The sequence below is a fragment of the Pleurodeles waltl genome, chromosome 7 (genome assembly GCF_031143425.1).
Source record: "Pleurodeles waltl isolate 20211129_DDA chromosome 7, aPleWal1.hap1.20221129, whole genome shotgun sequence".
NCBI classification, from domain to species: Eukaryota; Metazoa; Chordata; class Amphibia; order Caudata; family Salamandridae; genus Pleurodeles; species Pleurodeles waltl.
The window spans coordinates 1,111,308,975-1,111,330,909 of NC_090446.1; the positions used below are offsets into that span (position 1 = coordinate 1,111,308,975).

The 21,935-nt window shown below is 45.9% G+C and overlaps 1 protein-coding gene across 4 annotated transcripts in view; it reads right to left on the reverse strand.

Moving 5' to 3' along the window:
• MYCBPAP (MYCBP associated protein) overlaps positions 1-21,935 on the reverse strand; it is a 670,648-nt gene that overhangs the window by 572,512 nt on the left and 76,201 nt on the right. For all 4 annotated transcript variants that reach the window (XM_069200066.1, XM_069200065.1, XM_069200063.1 and 1 more), the window contains exon 3: positions 14,087-14,246. In XM_069200066.1, coding sequence (XP_069056167.1) covers positions 14,087-14,246 — 160 coding nt within the window. The remainder of the gene's footprint in view (positions 1-14,086; positions 14,247-21,935) is intronic.

Genomic DNA, 21,935 nt, shown 5'->3' on the forward strand with positions numbered 1-21,935 from the left:
CTTTTTCCTCCCCTGTGTGCTAGGCGGCTGTACTCACTGTGGTCTTCACTGTCGTCGGTGTTCGTGGTGGAGCAGGATGTAAAATATCATAGGAAATATTTGCAGCTTGGGCTCCATGGCATTGTGGTTGTTCCCTGTGTCTCCAAAGGTGAGTCCTTTCACTTCTAAGCTCAGTTTCCTCCAGGCTTTTGCTGTCGTTGGTACCAACACGGAAAAGGTGGTAGTTTGCAGGGTCTTAATATGGTGGGCGGAACACTGACTTCCGCCTGGCTGCAGGCGGCTACCGTCGTGGTGGCTGTTGTTTCCGCCCTGGCGGTCGGTGTGGTAAAGTGGCTGTCTAGCTGAGATCTTTCCACCATAATCAAAATTTGGCGGTAGTTACCGCCAGCCTGTTGGCTGTATTACCGCCACTTTATCACCGACTGCCAGGGTGGTAATGAGGGCCTCTGTTCTTTGTTATGTTATGTGAATTTTTAGGGTCGAGCCTAAAATAGCAAGCGCTAGAGCATGCGTATTGGTTTGTGAGATGCTGTTGTAGTTAGAGAAAGGCTTGGATCCCGCCTGTCGCTTACCATTTGTTGGCTTGCGAGGCCTCACAATTCGTCCACTTCAGGCCTGACATAATTTCCGGTCTGTCCATCGAGCAGTGACCAAGCACGGATTGACTTAACTGAATTAGTGCCCATCTGCTGTTTCCGAAGTGATTGAGGTACTGTTTCTTCCAACCTCTCCATCCCGCTGCCTGTTACTCCCTCATTAGCTTTTTTTTTTCTTTTTTTGTTTTTGGCAGGACATTACAGCTTTTTACATGAGCACCCATTTACATTACACAAGTATAGATTTTTTTTTAATAACAGTTAAGTGATTTGTCACTAATCACAGATGTCACTGTTGTTTTGGTTAGGTATACGTGTTTCCAGGGTGCAAAGTAGCAAGCCCATTCTTATTTTTTTTTCAATGTTTGAGGATTCAAAACCACGATACCTTTATGCTCGGAGTATTGTTTAATACCACAGGCTGCAGTCAGTGCTCTAAATGCTTTTGTGGGACGTGAAGTGTATCCACAAACCTGTGCTTAGGGTGGAGCATGGCACTCAGGCTTCTCTGCACAGATAGTTATTTTTCTCTGTAATTCATAGAGACAATGGAGGGGTGGGCAATGTATCCGGACATAACTCTTCTGTCGGCCATCGTACTAGAATGTTCGGTATCAATAGGAGTGAGTACTGGTCAGTTAATTTGCTTGAAGGGAGTGTACATTGCAGCACTTGTCATATCTGTCAGGACGGGGTACTTTAAAGGTGGACTCTCCCACCAGTCATATGTTTTGGATAAGATACTGTCACAGACAAAATCCACACACAAATATAGTTATTAGTATCGCACCTCAGCAAACTTTTTTTTGCATATGCACTGGTCCCATTTTCAGATTTCAGATTCCAAACAATAGCTAGTGAGCATTTGTTTTATCACCATAGGAACACATTGTATGTTTTTACACATATTAGGCCTGATTATGAGTTTGGCAGACGGTTTAGGCCGCCCGCCGAACTTCTAACGGGGAGGTTGCCGCCATAGTGGCTACCTCCCCGCTGTGCCCATTAAGAGTTTCCCCACTAAGTCAGCGGGCGGAAACCTGAGTTTACACCTGCTGGCCTAGCAGGAAACACCCTACAGCATTGTCTCTGGCTCATAATAGAGCCCGCAGCAATGCTCTGGAATGCAGGGTGCACCAGCACCTTGCAATTTTCACTGTCTGTAAAACAGAGAGTGAACATTGCGAGGGTACTGGTCAGGGGGACCCCTGCACTGCCCATGCCAAACTCATGGCCAGTGGGCAATGCACCCGTTCTCCGCCAGCCTTTTCATAGTGATGTTACCACCATGAAATCGCTGGCAGAGAATGAGGTCATAATTCCCAGGACAGCGCTGCCTGCAGCGCTGCCCTGGCAGGTTAGGACCGCCACAACCACCAGGTTCTCTAATCCTGGTGGATCTGGCGGTCCAACCACGGCACAACTGCTGTGGTCATAATGTGGCGCTCGGACGGCCGCATTGATGGCAGTCCAACCGCCATCCCAAGTCTGGCGGTCAAGTGACCGCCAGACTCATACTGACCACCATTGTCTGGAGACTTTCTGCTAATTACTTTGATGGCGTCAATGGAGCCACAACTTTCTTTCTGGACACTCGTTTCAGTTTCTGTTTTTGTATCCTTTAGTGAGTTTCCAAAGTATTTGTGAGTGGATGGATTAGAGTTTTTGGTGCACCCAGTGTGGGTGTTAGAAGTCAGGGTTGTTTTAAATGTTCTTAATCATTTAATTGGCAGTGCTTTAATAGAAAAAGTAAAATAAGCCACTGTGGGCTGAAGGGCACCATTGCTTGTATTGGAATAGCTGAATAGTATAGGAAGACGTTAAAGTTGTTCTTCACATATTAATCACAATAACAAGTGATATGATGTTTTTTGTCATTAATTTATATTTGTCCGAGGTTCCCCTGTACAATGAGCGGAAAACGATTGAGTGCAGTTTCACAGTGCACAGTTTGCTTATGATTTGCGCCCGACAGTAAGAAGGATAAGAGAGGTAGAGCCTTGCATTAGCTTTTTTTTTGTTTTATTTTACAAATAGTGCCCCTATATTGGTTTGTCAAGGATGCAGCTTATCTCTTTTGGTGGACGTGACATTCGATGGAGCAAATTTACCTGAATTTGCAAAGTCTAGTTTAGATATTGCTAGATCTAGAATGACCACTGTTAATGCTTAACCAGAGAGAACCATAGCAATTTCAATGTTTGTATGCAAGAAGAGATCATCATACCCATGTGTGGTTTTAAAGTCAGGTCGCCATCAATGATGACTACAAGGATTTTGGCTTGTGCTTAAGAGTGGGAACCTGGCTCAACTTAGGAGGCCAATAGAATTGTCTCCATTAGCTGTATTTATTGCATAAAATGACGATTCGGCCTTGTCAGCATTGAGTTTCAGTTGGCTATTGGCCATCCACATGAAAATGTACTGCAAAATATTATAAAAAATTTCCTGGGAAGCTGTCGTATCCACCAGGAAAAAGAGTATCTCAGCGTCATCTGCATAACTGTATATAGTTGTTTTTCTTTAAGGAGTGAGAGATCTTTGTCAGATCATTGCCTTCTACAGATTGGTGATATTGTAATCATGAGTGTTGCTGGGTCATCCCTGGCTATCACAAAACCAGGTGAAAAGCAAAAGCGTGTGAATAAGTCTGTTATACTGAACAGGGTAAAATAACTATGCTTTTCAAAGAGGAACTGACATTAAACCACATATCACTCCCACTGCGAGAAACAAATCTTTGACCAACTGAGGGGATCTTTCACCTTAACAAAGGATTTTCTCGCCTCTCAGCAGTTAATCTAAACTTTTGCAGATGAGCCACGAACTCATGCAACACTGTACGGGGCAGACTTCCTTCTCAGGTGGTAAGTGGTCTTTAGTGGGACAGGGGACATGGCAGACCATCCGACTCCTTCTCTCAATACAGTTTATGGAAAGGGAACTTGCATTCTCCAGTTAATTCATGAACTTACTTGACCACTGTGTCAGCTGTGACTGAGGCTTATTCCATGAAATGCGCTGCAGTGCTGCAGCAAGATGTGTTTGCCGAATGTGTCTTGCAGTTGGATTTAGGCACTGTAGGCTGCCACGTCTACACCTACCTGGCAATGCTGGCTTTGTTGGGGGAGTCCAGGGTGCTGTCTGGCCAGTGGGAGGGCACCGGGGTTGGCATCCAGGGAAACAGTTGCCACAGTTCCTGGCAGGCATATTCTACTTGGCCACACAGGCGCAGGACTTCTTATACCCTCCCAATCTATCATGGCCACCATTCAGTGTTCCCTATAAAACTTTCTCAACCTAAGATGGAAGTGTATAACTTATCTAGTCACCTAATTGCTTCCAGGTATTTTCTTCCTATACAAAGAAATATTGTCTGGCACATCACAATGCTCCCGTATTTCTGGTTCCTGGTTTGTTTCTTTCTTCTTCATTCCCACCCTGCTGTTGTTGTATTGGAAAATTGCAGAGGTTTCTTTTGCCTTGTTGTTCCTCCTGGCGGTTTCCTTAGAGTAGTGGTTCCCAACTTTTTTACTTCTGTGGACACTCACTTTATCATTACTGGAATCCGAGGACCCCCACTGAATCATTATTGGAATCCAGGCACCTCCCCTCCACCAACCCATTACTCCCCTCCTCCCCAAACCATCCCCCTCGCCCCACCAAGTCATTACTGGAGACTAGGGACCCAGGCCTAAACACTGTTTTTTATTTGAAATGCAAAACAATACACAAAACAATACACAAATGTAGGAAAGTACCATCTTGCCTGGCATGTTACCCCCATATTTTACTGTATATATATTGTTTTAGTCTATGTGTCACTGGGACCCTGCCAGGCAGGGCCCCAGTGCTCATAAGTATGTGGCCTGTATGTGTTCCCTGTGTGATGCCTAACTGTCTCACTGAGGCTCTGCTAACCAGAATATCAGTGGTTATGCTCTCTCTGCTTTCCAAATTTGTCACTAACAGGCTAGTGACTAAATTTACCAATTCACATTGACATACTGGTACACCCATATAATTCCCTAGTATATGGTACTGAGGTACCCAGGGTATTGGGGTTCCAGGAGATCCCTATGGGCTGCAGCATTTCTTTTGCCACCCATAGGGAGCTCTGACAATTCTTACACAGGCCTGCCACTGCAGCCTGAGTGAAATAACGTCCACGTTATTTCACAGCCATTTACAACTGCACTTAAGTAACTTATAAGTCACCTATATGTCTAACCTTCACCTGGTGAAGGTTGGGTGCAAAGTTACTTAGTGTGTGGGCACCCTGGCACTAGCCAAGATGCCCCCACATCTGGAATTTGTGAGTGTGGGGACACCATTACATGCGTGCACTGTACATAGGCCACTACCTATGTACAGCGTCACAATGGTAACTCCGTACATGGCCATGTAACATGTCTAAGATCATGGAATTGTCACACCAATGCCATTCTGGCATTGGGGGGGCAATTCCATGATCCCCCGGGTCTCTAGCACAGAACCCAGGTACTGCCAAACTGCCTTTCTGGGGCCTCCACTGCAGCTGCTGCTGCCAACCCTTCAGACAGGTTTCTGCCCTCCTGGGTTCCAGGCAGCCCTGGCCCAGGAAGGCAGAACAAAGGACTTCCTCTGAGAGAGGGTGTAACACCCTCTCCCTTTGCAAATAGGTGTGAAGGCTGGGGAGGAGTAGCCTCCCCCAGCCTCTGGAAATGCTTTGATGGGCACAGATGGTGTCCATCACTGCATAAGCCAGTCTACACCGGTGCAGGGATCCCCCAGCCCTGCTCTGGCGCAAAACTGGACAAAGGAAAGGGGAGTGACCACTCCCCTGACCTGCACCTCCCAGGGGAGGTGCCCAGAGCTCCTCCAGTGTGTCCCAGACCTCTGTCATGTTGGAAACAGAGGTGTTTGTGGCACACTGGACTGCTCTGAGTGGCCAGTGCTAGCAGGTGACGTCAGAGGCTCCTTCTGATAGGCTCTTACCTCTCTTGGTAGCCAATCCTCCTTCCTAGGTAGCCAAACCTCCTTTTCTGGCTATTTAGGGTCTCTGCTTTGGGGATCTCACCAGATAACGAATGCAAGAGCTCAGAGTTCCTCTGCATCTCCCTCTTCACCTTCTGCCAAAGGATCGACCGCTGACTGCTCAGGACGCCTGCAAAACCGCAACAAAGTAGCCAGACTACTAGCAACCTTGTATCGCATCATCCTGCCAGCTTTCTCGACTGTTTCCAGGTGGTGCATGCTCTGGGGTTAGCCTGCCTCCTCTCTGCACCAGGAGCTCTGAAGAAATCTCCTGAGGGTCGACTGAATCTTCTCCCTGAAAACGCAGGCACCAAAAGACTGCATCACTGGTCCTCTGGGTTCCCTCTCAGCACGACGAGCGTCGTCCCTGGAACTCAGCAACTCTGTCCAAGTGACTCCCACAGTCCAGTGACTCTTCAGTCCAAGTTTGGTGGAGGTAAGTCCTTGCCTCTCCACGCTAGACTGCACTGCTGGATACCGCATGATTTGCAGCTGCTCCCGCTCCTGTGCACTCTTCCAGGATTTCATTCGTGCACAGCCAAGCCTGGATCCCCGACACTCTAACCTGCAGTGCACAACCTTCTGAGTTGTCCTCCGGCGTTGTGGGACTCCCTTTTGTGACTTCGCGTGGACTTCGGTTCACTCTTCTTCCAAGTGCCTGTTCAGGTACTTCTGCGGGTGCTGCCTGCTTCTGTGAGGGCTCTCTGACTTGCTGGACCCCCCTCTGTCTCCTCCTCCAAGTGGCGACATCCTGGTCCCTCCTGGGCCACAGCAGCACCCAAAAACCTCTACCGCGTCCCTTGCAGCTAGCAAGGCTTGTTTGCAGTCTTTCTGCGTGGGAACACCTCTGCAAGCTTCATCGCGACGTGGGACATTCATCCTTCAAAGGAGAAGTTCCTAGCTCTCTTCTTTTTTGCAGATCTCCAAGCTTCTTCCAACAGGTGGCAGCGTCCTTGCACCCTCAGCTGGCATTTCCTGGGCTCCTGCCCACTCTCGACACTGTCGCGACTATTGGACTTGGTCCCCTTGTCTTACAGGTACTCAGGTCCGGAAATCCACTGTTGTTGCATTGCTGGTGCTTGTTCTTCCTGCAGAAACCCCCTATCACGACTTCTGTGCTCTCTGGGGGTAGTAGGTGCACGTTACACTTACCTTTCAAGGTCTTGGGGTGGGCTATTGTTCTAACCCTCACTGTTTTCTTACAGTCCCAGCGACCCTCTACAAGCTCACATAGGTTTGGGGTCTAGTCGTGGTTCGCATTCCACTTTTGGAGTATATGGTTTGTGTTGCCCCTATACCTATGTGCTCCTATTGCAATCTACTGTAACTTTACATTGCTTGCATTACTTTTCTTGCTATAACCTGCATAATTTTAGTACATTTATCTTGAGTATATAACTTATCCTCATACTGAGGGTACTCACTGAGATACTTTTGGCATATTGTCATAAAAATAAAGTACCTTTATTTTTAGTACTTCTGTGTATTGTGTTTTCTTATGATATTGCGCATATGTCACCAGTGGTATAGTAGGAGCTTTACATGTCTCCTAGTTTAGCCTAAGTTGCTTTGCCATAGCTACCTTCTATCAGGCTAAGCTGCTAGAAACCCCTCTTCTACACTAATAAGGGATAACTGGACCTGGCACAAGGTGTAAGTACCTCTGGTACCCACTACAAGCCAGGCCAGCCTCCTACAACAAAGAAAAAATTGAAACAAGCATTCCATCAAACACATACGCAATGATAATACACTTTATTTAATTTGCAAACAAATAAAAAAAATCAAACAAAATCTAATTTTAATAGGAAGGTTGGAGCTATTCTAAATTCAATTAAAGCCACACATCGTCCTAACTATATTCTGTTTGATGCACATGCACTGCTCCCACTAATCAATCTGAGGATACCAATTTAATTTTTAGCCTCCAAATTTAAAATTCCTTGCCATTTACAGAACGTTTTAAAATATGCAATTGTACATTTAGCCACTATATTTATACACACTTTAGTAATCTGTTAATATTAGTTAATTTGTTTAAGCAGTCATGGACCTCCTTAGACAGTTTCGCGGAACCAAAGGGGTCCACAGGTCAGGATACACTGTCTTAGAGGGCACATTCCAGCTTTGAGTTTCTTTACTGGCTGGCAAGGTGGCTTCCAAAGGCAGTCATCCCAGCTTCAGTCATCATACATCCAGTCCTGACGATCTGCTTTGCATCCAGCATTTGAGAGACTGAGATGCCAATGTCTCCAGTTAACGATGGACCCTACTCAAGATCTATAGGATGCCATGCAGCAGCAATCAATGTAGTTGGAGTCTTTACGTAACGCAAATACATTATTACGTAAAGACTTGTCAGACAGGGTGTCCTCTGAGTTAAGGCCTGTTCCTGCATGAGGCCTGCGTTATGATGGAGATCCTAATAAGTTGAAAAAATTATTGGATTATTTAACAGTACATTTTGCATTCCAACCCACTCCATTTGCTCGAGATAGAACCAAGATAGGTTACATTATTAGCAGACTTTACAGGAACTGCCCTGTGCTGGGCAACACTCTTAGTAACCGCTGCAGACCCTAAACTGGATGATTACTCCACCTTTGTAGTAGCATTCCGATGAATGGTTGAGAGACCTGATCTTGAAAGTTCTACAGAGGTACTTTGCGAAATCCAACAAGGAACACAGGATGTATTATACTGTGACATGCTTTAACCACCTGGTGACAGAAACAACTTGGGTGGAGCAAACGTTGTTAACCTTGTTTCATAGGGGGTTTAAGGAAAAAAAAAAAAATATTTATTCATTTTCCCGGCTACACTACATTGATAGAAGCTATTGAATCAACATTATACAAAAAACATCGAGTCAATGAAAGACGAAGAGAGAGTAAAAAGAGCTGTAGTGTATCTTCTACCTCCAATCAACGTGTACCACCCCCAGTCAGAAAGGCTGAAAATCGTCTAGCAACGGTGGGAATTGAAGAACCCATGCTGACTGAAACCACAAGAGGCTCAGTCTTGGAGGAAGGAAGATGTGGATGCCGTGAAAAGAGGTTCTGTCTCTATTGTGGAAAAATAAAACATTTTCTCCGGCAATGTCCTGTGAAGCCCAGAAGGTTGTCAGAACGTTTCCTTACTCGTTGTAAGTACTGCAGTTGAGAGGAAGGAAGGAATGGATCTGGGTCCCCTGGTACTATAGAACATGGTTATTTATTTCTGTTACCAATTACTATCAGAAGCATGTCTCAGGCCCTCATTCCGACTTCGGCAGGCGGCGGGCACCGCCCGCCGGTCAGAAACCGCCGAAAGACCGCACCGCGGTCATAAGACCGCGGGGGTCATTTTGACTTTCCCGCTGGGCCGGCGGGTGACCGCCAGAAGATCGCCCGCCGGCCCAGCGGGAAAGCCCCTGCAACAATGAAGCCGGCTCCGAATGGAGCCGGCGGAGTTGCAGGGGTGCGACGGGTGCAGTAGCACCCGTCGCGATTTTCACTGTCTGCAAAGCAGACAGTGAAAATGTTTGTGGGGCCCTGTTAGGGGGCCCCACGACACCCCTTCCCGCCATCCTGTTCCTGGCGGGTTTTACCGCCAGGAACAGGATGACGGGAAGGGGGTCGGAATCCCCATGGCGGCGCTGCAAGCAGCGCAGCCATGGAGGATTCTCCGGGCCAGGGGAAATCCGTCGGGAAACCGCCGGATCCCCTTTTCTGACCTCGGCTTTACCGCCGCGGTCAGAATGGCCCTGGAAGCACCCCCAGCCTGTTGGCGGTGCTTCCGTGGTCCCCGGCCCTGGCGGTCATGGACCGCCAGGGTCGGAATGAACTCCTCAGTCTTTTGCCATCCTGGTATTATTTGATTCCGGTGCCACAGACATGATTATGAATAAGGAATGGGCTTTATCTAATCATATTACCATCCACGTAAAAACCAGGGCTGAATTGGAACAGACTGTCGGCCAGTACCCCAGTTTACAGAGTCTCGCCAAATAAGGACTTTTAACCACTATGAGAAGTTAAACAGAAGACGGCCTTTGAACTCCATTTGGACACTCTGAATATAGAGTAATGCATTTAGGTTATGTAATACTTACATTGTTTTTCAATGGTTTATGGATCGCATCTTTTCTTATATTTTAATCCTCAAGTAATCGTATATTTGGATGACTTCCTGATCTTCTCTAGATCTCTAGATTAACACTGTCAACATGTCACAGAAGTTTCTGCATAATTTAAGAAGAGATTAATTAACATGCAAGCCTGAGAAGTGTCTATTTGAATAAGCAGAGGTGAAGTATTTGGGGTTTATTATCTCCCCCAGAGGGATTACTATGGATCCAATGAAAGCACAGGATGTGTTAGAATGGCCCACCCCTTCCTCCATCAAAAAGACTCAGAATTTCTTTGTGGATTCACCAATTTTTTTTATCAGCAGTTCATCCATAATTTCTCTGATTATTTGTCCCAGATTTCTCAACTGCTAACGAAGAAGAATCTAGGTACAAGATTCCATTGAGATCAGGCTGTCGAAGATGCCTCTCAAGCCCTAGAAATGCCTGTACTTTAGCTCCAGTCCTGGGAGAACCAGATCCCATGAAGACATTTGTAGTGGAGACTAAAGCATCAGGAAACACATTGGGTGCCACGCTGTGACAAATGCAAGAATCTTGACAACCTTGAACATCCCATCTTCTACAATTCTTGATCGCTGTCACCTTCAGAGCACAATTATTTAGTAATCGAGAGAGAACTATTAGGAATGAAGGAAGCTTGAGTGGAGTACCGACATCTTCTTCAAGAATGTCGATAGTCTTTTGAAACCAGGACGGATCATTGGAATCTGCAGATTTTGACAGATTTTCATTGTTGACAAGCCACTTGGATGTATTTCTTCTCCCAGTTCGATTTTGCAGTTACTTACATTCTGGGTTCTTGGAACCTTCTAGATGATGGTCTACCCTGTCAAGATTCCCTTGTTCAGTACATTCAACCACAAACATTGTTGGCCCCAGAATGAATAATAGCTTCAGTTGCCTCCTTTTTGGAAGAAATCAAACAAGCATATTCCTCATTGACCATGGATAAATTAAGAAACATTTGTGCTACTTTTCTTTAAAGGAAACAAGATGGTCCATATTTTTTCAAGAAAGCGCAGTTTATTCTTAAGTCCTCACTTCAAACAGCAGTCTTGTCTCAACGTCGTGGTACTGTAAGTACTGATCATCGTGGCAAGAAGAATATCGTGGAATTATTATTTCTTCCTTTTTGGTGGCCTGCCACTGCCAAGAATGTGGACCACTATGGACCTCATGGTCCGACTGCTTCATTATGACCCTGGCTGATCTGCCACGGTCATACCGCTGACACCACCAGGCTGCAGCCTGGCGGTCCTGGCGGTTGTAATCTGCCAGGGCAGCGCTGCAAGCAGCATTGCCCTCGGAATTACGAGTCCCCATCCGCCAGCCTTTCCATGGCGGTAAATACCACCATGAAAAGGCTGGCAGAATGGGAGCCCCTGCACTGCCCATGCACAGGGCATGGGCAGTGCAGGGCCCCATCGCGCATTTCACTGCCCGAATTATGGGCAGTGAAATGTGTGATGGGTGCTGCTGCACCTGACGCACCTCTACATTACCGCCGGCTCGATTATGAGCCGGCTTCAATGTTGTGGTCAGTTTTCCGCTGGGCCAGCGGGCAGAAACGCTGTTTTCAACCGATGGCCCAGCAGAAAACTCCTAATAGGGCGGTAATTATGCCGCCAGCACTGGCGGTATGATGGCACCCGCGACTTTGGTGGTCTTTGGAAAAGACCGCCGAAGTCGTAATAAGGGCCTATGTGTCTGACATGTAACCAGAATAAAATCTATCATGCCAAATCCTATGGTCTCCTTTGTCCACTTCCTGTGGCCCCTACACCCCAGTACACTATCTCTACAGACTTTATTGTAGATCTACCAAAGTCAAAGGGGTGCACTGTAATAATGGCAACAGTTGATCAGTTTTTACAAGATGACTCACTTTTCTGCCTTTAAGAAAGTTCCTACTGCTGTAGAGATGACACAATATTTTATATCTGAAATCCTTCGCTTACATGGCCTACCATCCATCATCATCTCTGTTAGGGGACCCCATTTTATTTCCCGGTTTTGGAAAGCAGTATGTACAGCCATTGGAATATCCAGAACCTTGTCTTAAGGATTCCACCCCCCCAACTAACGGGCTCACTAAATGCACAAATGGAACAATACCTACATTCCTTTTGTAATGCTACTTAAAATAATTGGGCGTTCCTTTTACCATATGGAGAGTTTGTCTACAACAACAGCACGCCTAGTGCCACTGGGGTGTCACCCTTTTATTGTCTTCCAGGTCTTCACCCTAAGATGTGCCCAGAAATGGTTTTTACTGATTCCCTGGTACCTGCTTCAGAAGTTCCTCCAGCATCTAGAGTCTGTAAGGGACACTGTCAAACACAGTTTATCTCTTGCTAAGGATAGGATGAAATGGGAATAAGATAAATGTTGCTGCCCTGTCCCCAATTTACTCAGTGGTGGATAAAGTGTGGCTTTCCTATAATTTTCTGCCTTTGAATTAGTGACATCATAAACTTAGTCACCATAACCGTTGGCCCTTTCTCTATTGATCGGATTGTTAATTCAATTATTGTTCGCCTTCATCTTCCTCCCTCATGAAGGGTTAATCCAGTGTTCCATGTCTCCAAGTTGAAACCTTTTATTTCAGATTGGTTCCAACGTGTTGGGTTACCACAACCTCTTGTCCTTAGCCCTGGGGATCCTGAATTTGAAGCCTCTGATATCTGAGGTTCTTGCATGATGCGTGGTAAGTTGCACTTTGTGGTCTACTGGAAAGGTTACTAAATTAGCGACCAGTCTTGGGAACTAGCATCTGCGGTTCATGCCTTTTTGCTCATGCGTAGTTTTTATCACTCGCACCCAGGCAAACCTGGTGTTTTGCAGGGGGGAAGGGGTATACGGTCAGGCACAACCGTGGCTTGTTCTGTGGCATGCACCACAGTGTTTCAGCGAGATGCATTTATCGAATGAGTCCCGCAATTAGATTCAGGCACGATAGGCAGCAGTGCCTGCACCTACCTAGGAATGCTGGCTCTGTTGGAGGAGTCCTCCAAGGTGCTGTCAGGCCTGTGGAGGGACACCGGGACTGACATCCAGGGAAGAGTTTCCACACTTCCTGGTTAGCATATTCTACTTGGCCATAGGTGGGGCAGGACTTCTTATACCCTACCAATTTATCATGGCTGCCATTCATTGCTCCCTGCAGAGCTTTCCCAACCAACGATGGAGGGGTGCTACTTCCTTTAGGCATCCAAGTGCTTTCAGGTCTTTTCTTCCTATTTCAAGACTTTTGAAGGATTGTCTGATGCGTCGCAACGCTCCTGAATTTCTGGTTTGTTTCTTCCTTCTTCGTTCCCAGCCTACTGTTGGTCTATTGGTGCATTGCAGAGGTTTATTCTGCCTTGTTGCTTTTTCCTCCTGGTGGTTTCCTTAGAGGGCAGATTACAGTTTTGTGTTTCTTCACTGGCTGGCAAGGTGGCTTCCAAAGGCGATCGTCCCAGCTTCAATTCACCGTACCATCCAATCCAGACGATCTGCCATGCATCCAAAACTTGAGATACTGTTTGGAACATACCACCTTGTCCATTTCAAGGTAGATGAGATGCTTCTCAGGCACCACATTGGATTCCACTCACATCGAATGAGGGTTTGGAAGATAAGAAAACACACATCTAGGTGTGAACAAATCTCTTGCTGTGTGAAATTCTCTCATGTTTCACATCACTGACCAATGAGAGACTCAACAGCAGATTAAGAAGAAAATGGGCCTGAGAAACACTGGATCTAATATGATATCCCACTACCAGCTGTTTGTCTTCATCTTTCAATCTCAGGGGTCTCTTAAGACCAATTGTGAAGCTGTGTTAAGGGATACTACACTCTATCCCATACATACTCTGGTGTTTTTGTACATTAATTACTTGTAATCAATCCTCTCTAATATGCGGACATGCCTTATTTGTCTGACTATTTGTGCCTTATCATTTTATACTTGCACTTTTATTTCATGCACGTTACTCTTCTTTTGACAATCCAGGCTTCTATCTAGCTTCCAATCTTTGCCAATGTTAACTAGGACTACTACCTAATTGATATCCATTTGCACTGTAATTCTTTGTAATACCTGAACATCACACTCTAACTACCCACCCTACTTACCCATCTTCTGTGTTCCTCTAATAAAAGTTGTATTGCAAACAACATCCGGTTTACTATGTATTCAGACAACACATGGTTGGCTCATGCCTGCTGTTTTCATACCCACTTTATGGAGAGTGCTCTGAAATACTACTGGGACAAATCTGTGCTATATAAAACCACAAATTAAAAAATTAACAAAACAATCATTCCTGAGAGCAGATGGGATGAAGAGCTGTATTACCTGCATAATCCAAGCCTTTTGGAGCTGCGTCAGAGGTGGCAGGACGTGCCACCACCAGGTTTGTCCTCTTAGCTTTCTCCTCTGGTCGATGTTTCCGGACAAGGACTCTACTGGTTACTGGGGGCTTCTGCTCATCTGGGGGAGGCCTTGGGGCATGGAGCTGGGAAGAGACAAAACAAAGAACTTACAGCCTTCCACATGGCAGTGCAGCTGCTGAGAACCACGTTAGGCTTGCCACATATGTTGGTGATGAATCAGCTTAAGTGGTGTTTTTTTAAGCACAGGTATTTGCAGAAGAATTCATGTAAGCAGTGTCCGGTTTTCCCCAAGGGCGACATTGGGGCAGCCAGAGGTAAAAGTTCCTTCCCTGAGTCCTGGCTTACCCTTTGCAACCACTGGCATGGTCTTTGCGATTGACAACTCTAGGATTTCAAGGACAACATCAGAAACAAAAGACTAATAAGTCTCTTTAAGAGAGGTATTTACTTTGTCTAGTTCTGATGCCCTTGTTGCTGCCTTACATCAGTAGTAGCCGATAGGGAGATGTTACAAGCCTAAGATTGAGCCACAGGATGAAATCACTCATCTTCTGGCCCATAGCAACCTCTTACTGGCTGCTAAGGAGATGGGGAAGTCTGAGGGGTGGCTCTTCTTCTCTAACGTCACTAGGAGTTGCAAACTGAAGAAATACCAACAGGTCCTTCCCAAGCATGATGCTTGCTGAAGCACAAATGACTCTCACCTGAAAAGTGCAGCAGGTGAGCCGGAAAAACAATAGGTGGAGTCTCTTTACTGCATGTGATTTACCATGCTACTGCTGGGACCTGTGCACAGGCCTCTGGTGGCGTTGTCGTAGTTGAACTCTCACTCCCAGACAAGACTGCTGGTTAAGGGATGACAGCACTTTTGTTTGTAGGCGACTAGGTCATTACTACAACAACTTGCAACTGTCGGCCCAACCCTCCTGGCTCACAAGCAGTACCTCACAAAAACCCCAGACAGTATAAGTGATTTCTGGCAGCATTACGCATGGACTGTCAATTGCGACATCTCGGGGAAGTCGTGGTGAAACAGAAGTTACCCTTCACTCACATTAGCAACAAGTCTCAGTCACACACAGGCAATGAAAGAGATGCAGGAAAATTTTCAATATATTTATTGAAAGGGCTGCAATCTACAGTAAAATGCGTAAACCGCAATGATTAGGATAATAAACAAAAAAAGAAGCATAATTGTGAAGATGAGAAGTGAATACACAGACTCCCACCATCTTACAATAAACACGAGATGTAAAATACCTATCCTGGAGATCCCAATCTATAACCTAATGAGAGCTAGTTATGATAAACCTAATCTGCCAATACCATGACAATGAGAAGCACCCCCAACCCTCGTTACCTTGGAATGAGGTCTCTAAGCCAGACTCCGGGGTGACACAAAGCTGAGTTCTGTAACAAGGAGACGTGTAGTGTAGATGGCATCTGGAAGGAATCCCTCTAATGACCTGGTCCGTATGAGATCTATTTATACAGATCATGTAGGACCCCTGACACAGGTATGTTCCTAGACAATTGATAAGGAGGCAGACTTGTGGCAGCAATTATATAAACAATCCCCAACAAGTGTACATTATGGTCCTGTCTCATGTAAGTGAGAAAGGGACATGATGTTAAAACCAACGTATATCACTTGATCATGACGCTGATAGTGACGCCTTCACGGAGTGGCACTAATAATGCAAATCAAGACATATGTCTAATTATAAACAATGGCAACCATCTTAAAAGAAATATTAAAATAAATGGACTTAAACAGAGCAAACTAAGTAGGTTAAAAGTCACCAGGTGATGGGGGAACAGGCCTGCAAGACAAAAGGCTAAGCTAAACTCCTGAGCCCCAGTCAAAACTCAATTGGATTCACCACAGCGTAGACTTAATAAAAATGGGGCACAATTAGAGTGCAAATGGGTTCAGTCAGAGCTACATCAAATAGTTACACCTCCATTGCCACCACACCAGAAACACTTTTCCTTGCTACCTTCATTTTGCAATACTCTCAGGATGAAAGGAGGGGAAGCAAGGCTTTTGATCTGCAATTGAAAGCAGTTTTGACAGGAACAGGTGTTGAGTCTTGCCTGCAGAGCTTTTTAGGTGATGTCTTCTCTCTTCTGTGGTCTGCCCATCTTGTGTGATGCTCTATGGAAGTAATGTCTGGGACTATAAGGAGGTTAATTATTTACAAATAGTGGAAAATAATTTTTGAGATGTTTATTGTCAGCCCCGCAGTCCACAGCCTCCTTCATCATTCACGAAGCACTAAGAGTAGGATACCTCTCAGGCCTTCCAGCTCTCCATCCCATTTCAAGGTGGATTATGATTTGGCTGAATCCAGACCTGAAATTGAACCAGATTATTTTGAAAGACTGTTTGTCCTTGAAGAGGGGTAGCAGCATCCCATGGCTTCCCCACACTAAATCTTCATTGGTGAAGCTGGGTCATCCCAATCTACATTTATCACCATAAAGGATTGTACAGGGGGATCTGGGCTGGGTCAAGACATTTCCTTTCTGTAGTTCAAGCAGAGAGAGAAGTAAGGGAGTTGTGTAAACCCTGTCTCACAGTGGTTACAAACGCTCATTATCGTTATCTTTTAACAACATTTAGGCTAAACCTAGTGCAATGGCTTCTGGCAGAATAGCAGGGATGGAATAAAGTTTCAAATTTGAGCCCCTGTAGTTGTGATTACATTTCCATACAACATACCATACACTTTGCAATGTTTTGTGACCACTATTGTTCGTTGAGACAACAGTACATGTTACCTTTGTTAAGAGAAAAACATTTTACACAAGTTAGACCTGCTTTAACTTAACTAGAGGAGCTGCTGAATGAACTTGTATGTTTTAATGTAGCTAGATTTTTAATAGGGGCTGTAAGAAGTAGACAAATACAACTTGTTCAGGTTCTTGGTTCTGAGACACGTTAACGCTATGGTATATGATGTTTTGGTCAAGTACTTTTTAACTTATGGAATTAGATTTTTAACTTTTTAAATTTTTATCTTTATGTGTGCATTCCTATTGATTTTTCTAACAAGGATTTGTCAAAGTTTCATGAATTATTGTTTTAACCTGGATTGTCTGTATCTTTTATGACTTTAAGTAGCCGAATAAACAATGCTTGATGATGGTGTGATAGTGGTTGGAGGGAAAGTGAACTTGTAAACGCTCAATATATTTTCACATGAACAAATCTACACATGCATATTTGCTCTTCCTAAAATACAGTCCATAAATATTTTCTCGGAGTACAATTTCCTGGTCTACTTCTGTAAATTCTTTTGAATTCATGAAAGCCACTAATGGAAAGACATATACCATGGGTGCACTTTTGTAACTTTCTTTAAGAAATGGGCCCCCAATTATGTCTGGTGTTAACCAAGACATTTTGTTTTTATTAAAATTATATTTCTCTCTCTATCCATCAATCGACTGGCTTTACTGTAAGAGATAACATTGTGCTCTTCCACAAAGAGCATATTGGCACACAAAGTAGTTTTGTTCACTGCCAAGTACTACTGTCACAATGTGTGCTTTTTAAGTCCAAAAGAACAAGTTACTTACCTTCAGTAACGCTTTTTCTGGTGGATACATTAACTACCTGTGGATTCCTCACCTAAAGAATTCTACCCTTGCGCCAGTTCGACGTAAATTTTCTTCTAGCTCTGCACGTCGACGATGACGTCACAATTGCCCGACTCCACGCGACGCCGTATGACGTCATCAAGGCAATAAGAAGCCCTTGTCGACGTGCAGACGTCAGTTATCACCATTTTTTACGTGCCTTAGAGGCGAACAGGTGAACATTGACCTCGAAGAGAACATATTCACATCAAATGAAGTGAAAACGCAACATTTATTACAATAAAATAAAAAAAACTAACAGCAATAACTGTTCCATATGAAACCAAATATGTCAGTCAAATTCAATCATTTGTACTTGAATTATCAAAACCAGAGAAAGAAACACATATATACATGCTATAACTATATACACGAATCAGGTATGTATATATATATATACATATATATATATATATACACACACACACACATACACAAGGCAATGGTGCTCACCCACGGATTTCGTGGAACGACCAGTCAGGGAACGGGGAGGCGGGTGGGACCGTGAGGAATCCACAGGTAGTTAATGTATCCACCAGAAAAAGCGTTACCGAAGGTAAGTAACTTGTTATTCTGATAGATACACCTACCTGTGGATTCCTCACCTAAAGAATAGAGTCCCAAAGCAGTACTACCTCCGGAGGTGGGTGCCTGAATGGTCAAACCATGAAATCCTGCAGCACCGAGCGAGCAAAATGGCCATCCCTCCTAACCTCAGAATCCAAACAATAATGTTTGACAAAAGTATGGAGGGATGCCCAAGTTGCCGCCTTGCAGATGTCAACCACAGGAACACCTCTAGCTAAAGCCGAAGAAGCAGCTTTAGCTCTGGTTGAATGAGCACAAAGCCCCACAGGTGGTTCTTTCTTCGCTAAGGAATAACAAAGCTTGATGCAGCGAATGACCCACCTGGATAGCGTTCTCTTGTGGACTGCTCTGCCTTTCCTCTTCACCACGTATCCAACGAAGAGCTGATCATCTTGCCTGAACTCCCTCGTCCTGTTGACAAAGAAGCTCAATGCTCTTCGTGGATCCAGGCGGTGGAGCCTCTCTTCCTCTTTGGATGGATGAGGCGGAGGGTAAAAGGAAGAGAGAGTAATAGACTGCCCCAAGTGAAAGGGTGTAACAACCTTTGGGAGGAAAGCCGCCTTGGTCCTTAACACCACTTTGTCTCTAAAGAAGGAAAGGTATGGAGACTCTACACTAAGAGCCTGAAGCTCACTCACTCTTCTGGACGATGTTATGGCTACCAGAAATACAGTCTTAAAGACCAGCAAACGCAAAGCACAAGAATGCATTGGTTCAAATGGCGATCCCATTAGAAATGTTAATACCAAGTTAAGATCCCACTGTGGCATAACAAACGGTGTGGGCGGAAACCTATTAGAGACCCTTAACGAACCTCAAAGCAAGTGGAGATTTAAACAAGGAAGGTTGATCTGGGATGCACAGAAAAGCCGACAGTGCTGATAAATAGCCCTTGACTGTGGCAACTGCACAACTCTTGTGTGCCAAGGAAAGAGCAAATAATAATATATAAGACAAGTGAGCCTTTAAGGGATCAATTCGGTTCTCTCCACACCAACGTACAAATCTAGCCCATCTACTTGCATAGATCGATTTGGTGAAGTGTCGCCTGGCCGATAAAATAACATTCACCACTTCCGGCGGGAGAGAAAAAGCACTCAGATTGCCCCGTTCAATCTCCAGGCATGAAGGTGCAGATTCTGGAGGTGTAGAATCTGCCCCTGCGACTGCGAGAGGAAGTCCACCCTGTAAGGGAGTCGGAGCGGAGGGCACAGAGGGAGTTGGAGGAGGTCTGTGTACCACACCCTTCTTGGCCAATCCTGGGCTATCAAGATGACCTGGGCCCGGTCTTGGCGGATCTTCCTCAGAACTCGAGGAATCAGGGGTATGGGAGGAAACGCGTAAAACAACTGACCCTTCCAGGACATCTGAAACGCGTCCCCCAAAGCTCCTTCCACTGGATACTGGAGGATGCAAAATAACGGGCACTGCTCGTTCTCCTGAGTATCAAACAGATCTATCTGCGGACACCCCCACATCTGGAAGATGTAAAGAACAAGATCCGGATGAAGACGCCACTCGTGGTCGGCCGAGCTACGTCGACTGAGAACATCCGCACGTACGTTCAGAACCCCAGCCAAATGATTTGCTACCAAGCAAATCTTGTGGTCCTGAAGCCAGGACCAGTCGAAGAGCTTCTTTGCAAAGAAGGTCCAACCCTACTCCTCCTTGCTTGTTTATATACCACATCGCTGTAGTGTTGTCCATCAGGACCTGGACTGACTGACCGTGAATGGAAGGGAGAAAGGCCTTGTGAGCCAGACGTACTGCCCGCAATTCCAACAGATTGATGTGAAACCTCTGTTCCACTGGAGACCAAAGGCCTTTGACCTCCAGGTCCCCCAGATGAGCTCCCCACCCTAGAGTGGAAGCATCCGTTACAACTGTGGCCACTGGCGGAGGCAGCGAGAACAGCCTTCCTTGCAACAGGTTGCCGACCTCAGCCCACCACTGAAGATCCACTGCAGTGTCTCTGGAGATCGTGATCAAATCCTCGAGATCCCCTTTGTGCTGAAACCACTGCCTGCGGACGCACCACTGAAGAGCCCTCATGTGCCAGCGTGCATGAGTGACCAGCAGTATGCAAGAAGCAAACAGACCGAGCAGACGAAGGACCTTGAGGACTGGAACTACCGCTCCATTTCGAAACATTGCAATCAACGCCTGAATGTCCTGAACCCGCTGGGGCGGAGAAAAGACCCGATTCAATGTTGTGTCCAGTACTGCCCCTATGAACAGGAAGCGTTGCGAGGGATCCAGGTAAGATCTGGGCACATTGGTCGAAAAACCCAGGTCGAACAACAACCGAGTTGTGTACTGCAGGTGACGCCGCACGAGCCCTGGAGTCTTGGCTTTGATCAACCAATCGTCCAGATAGGGAAACACCGCTATCCCTCTTCTTCTGAGCTCTGCCGCAACCACCGCCATCACCTTTGTGAAGACTCGAGGTGCTGAAGTAAGACGAAATGGGAGGACCGCAAACTGATAATGCTGCGACCCCACCACAAACCGGAGATACTTCCTGTGCGATTTGAGGATCGGAATATGGAAGTACGCATCCTGCAAATCGACAGACACCATCCAATCTCCTTTATTCAACGGCAAAAGAACCTATGAAAGGGTCAGCATTTTGAACTTTTCCTGCTTGAGGAACCAATTCAAACTCCTCAGGTCTAGAATTGGTCTCAACCGATCTTTTTTGGGGATCAGGAAGTATCTTGAATAACAGCCCAGACCCCTCTCCTGCTCCGGAACCAACTCCACTGCGCCTTTTGACAATAGGGATAACACCTCCTGTTGCAGTAACAGAAGATGGTCTTCCGAACAGAAGGATGGGCGGGGAGGGAAGGGAGGAGGGAACTCCTGAAAGGGAAGAGCGTATCCCTTCTTCACAATGTCGATGACCCAGGAACCTGATGTTATAAACACCCACATTGGAAAAAATTGGGCAAGTCTCACCCCTACCGGAGACACGTGAACAGGGAGTGGTGGAGGACTAAGGCTGCTTTCCCTGCTGCACCCCTCCTGAGGAAGAGGAAGAGGCAGAGTGTAAGGCAGGGAACCTGCAGATTGTTGTGGCGCCTGGAACCTGCCACGAAAGGAGGAGCCACGTCCAAAACTTCTAAACTTCCTATATGATCTAAAGGTAGAGGAAGTGGCTGCCTGAAGTCCCAATTACCTCGCTGTGGCTCTGCTCTCTTTGAAACGTTCAAGAGCAGAATCTGGTTTTGTCCCAAAGAGTTTTTCCCCGTCAAAAGGCAGGTCCAGGAGAGTGGCTTGCACATCCGAGTAGAAGCCTGATGAACGCAGCCAAGCCTGACGCCTCAACACTATGGATGTACCCATGGCCCTTGCCACAGAGTCTGAAGTGTCCAACCCAGACTTAATCACCTGGGTCGCCGGCGCCTGAGCGTCCGTTAACAGATGCAACACCTCTTGTGGCAAGTTAGGATGACCTTTCGCCTCCTCCATAAGGGCATGAATGTAACACCCCAAAATGCAAGTTGCATTGGTCGACTTCAAGGCCATACTGCATGAAGAAAAGGGCTTCTTTGCTGCGTGGTCCATTTTCATAGACT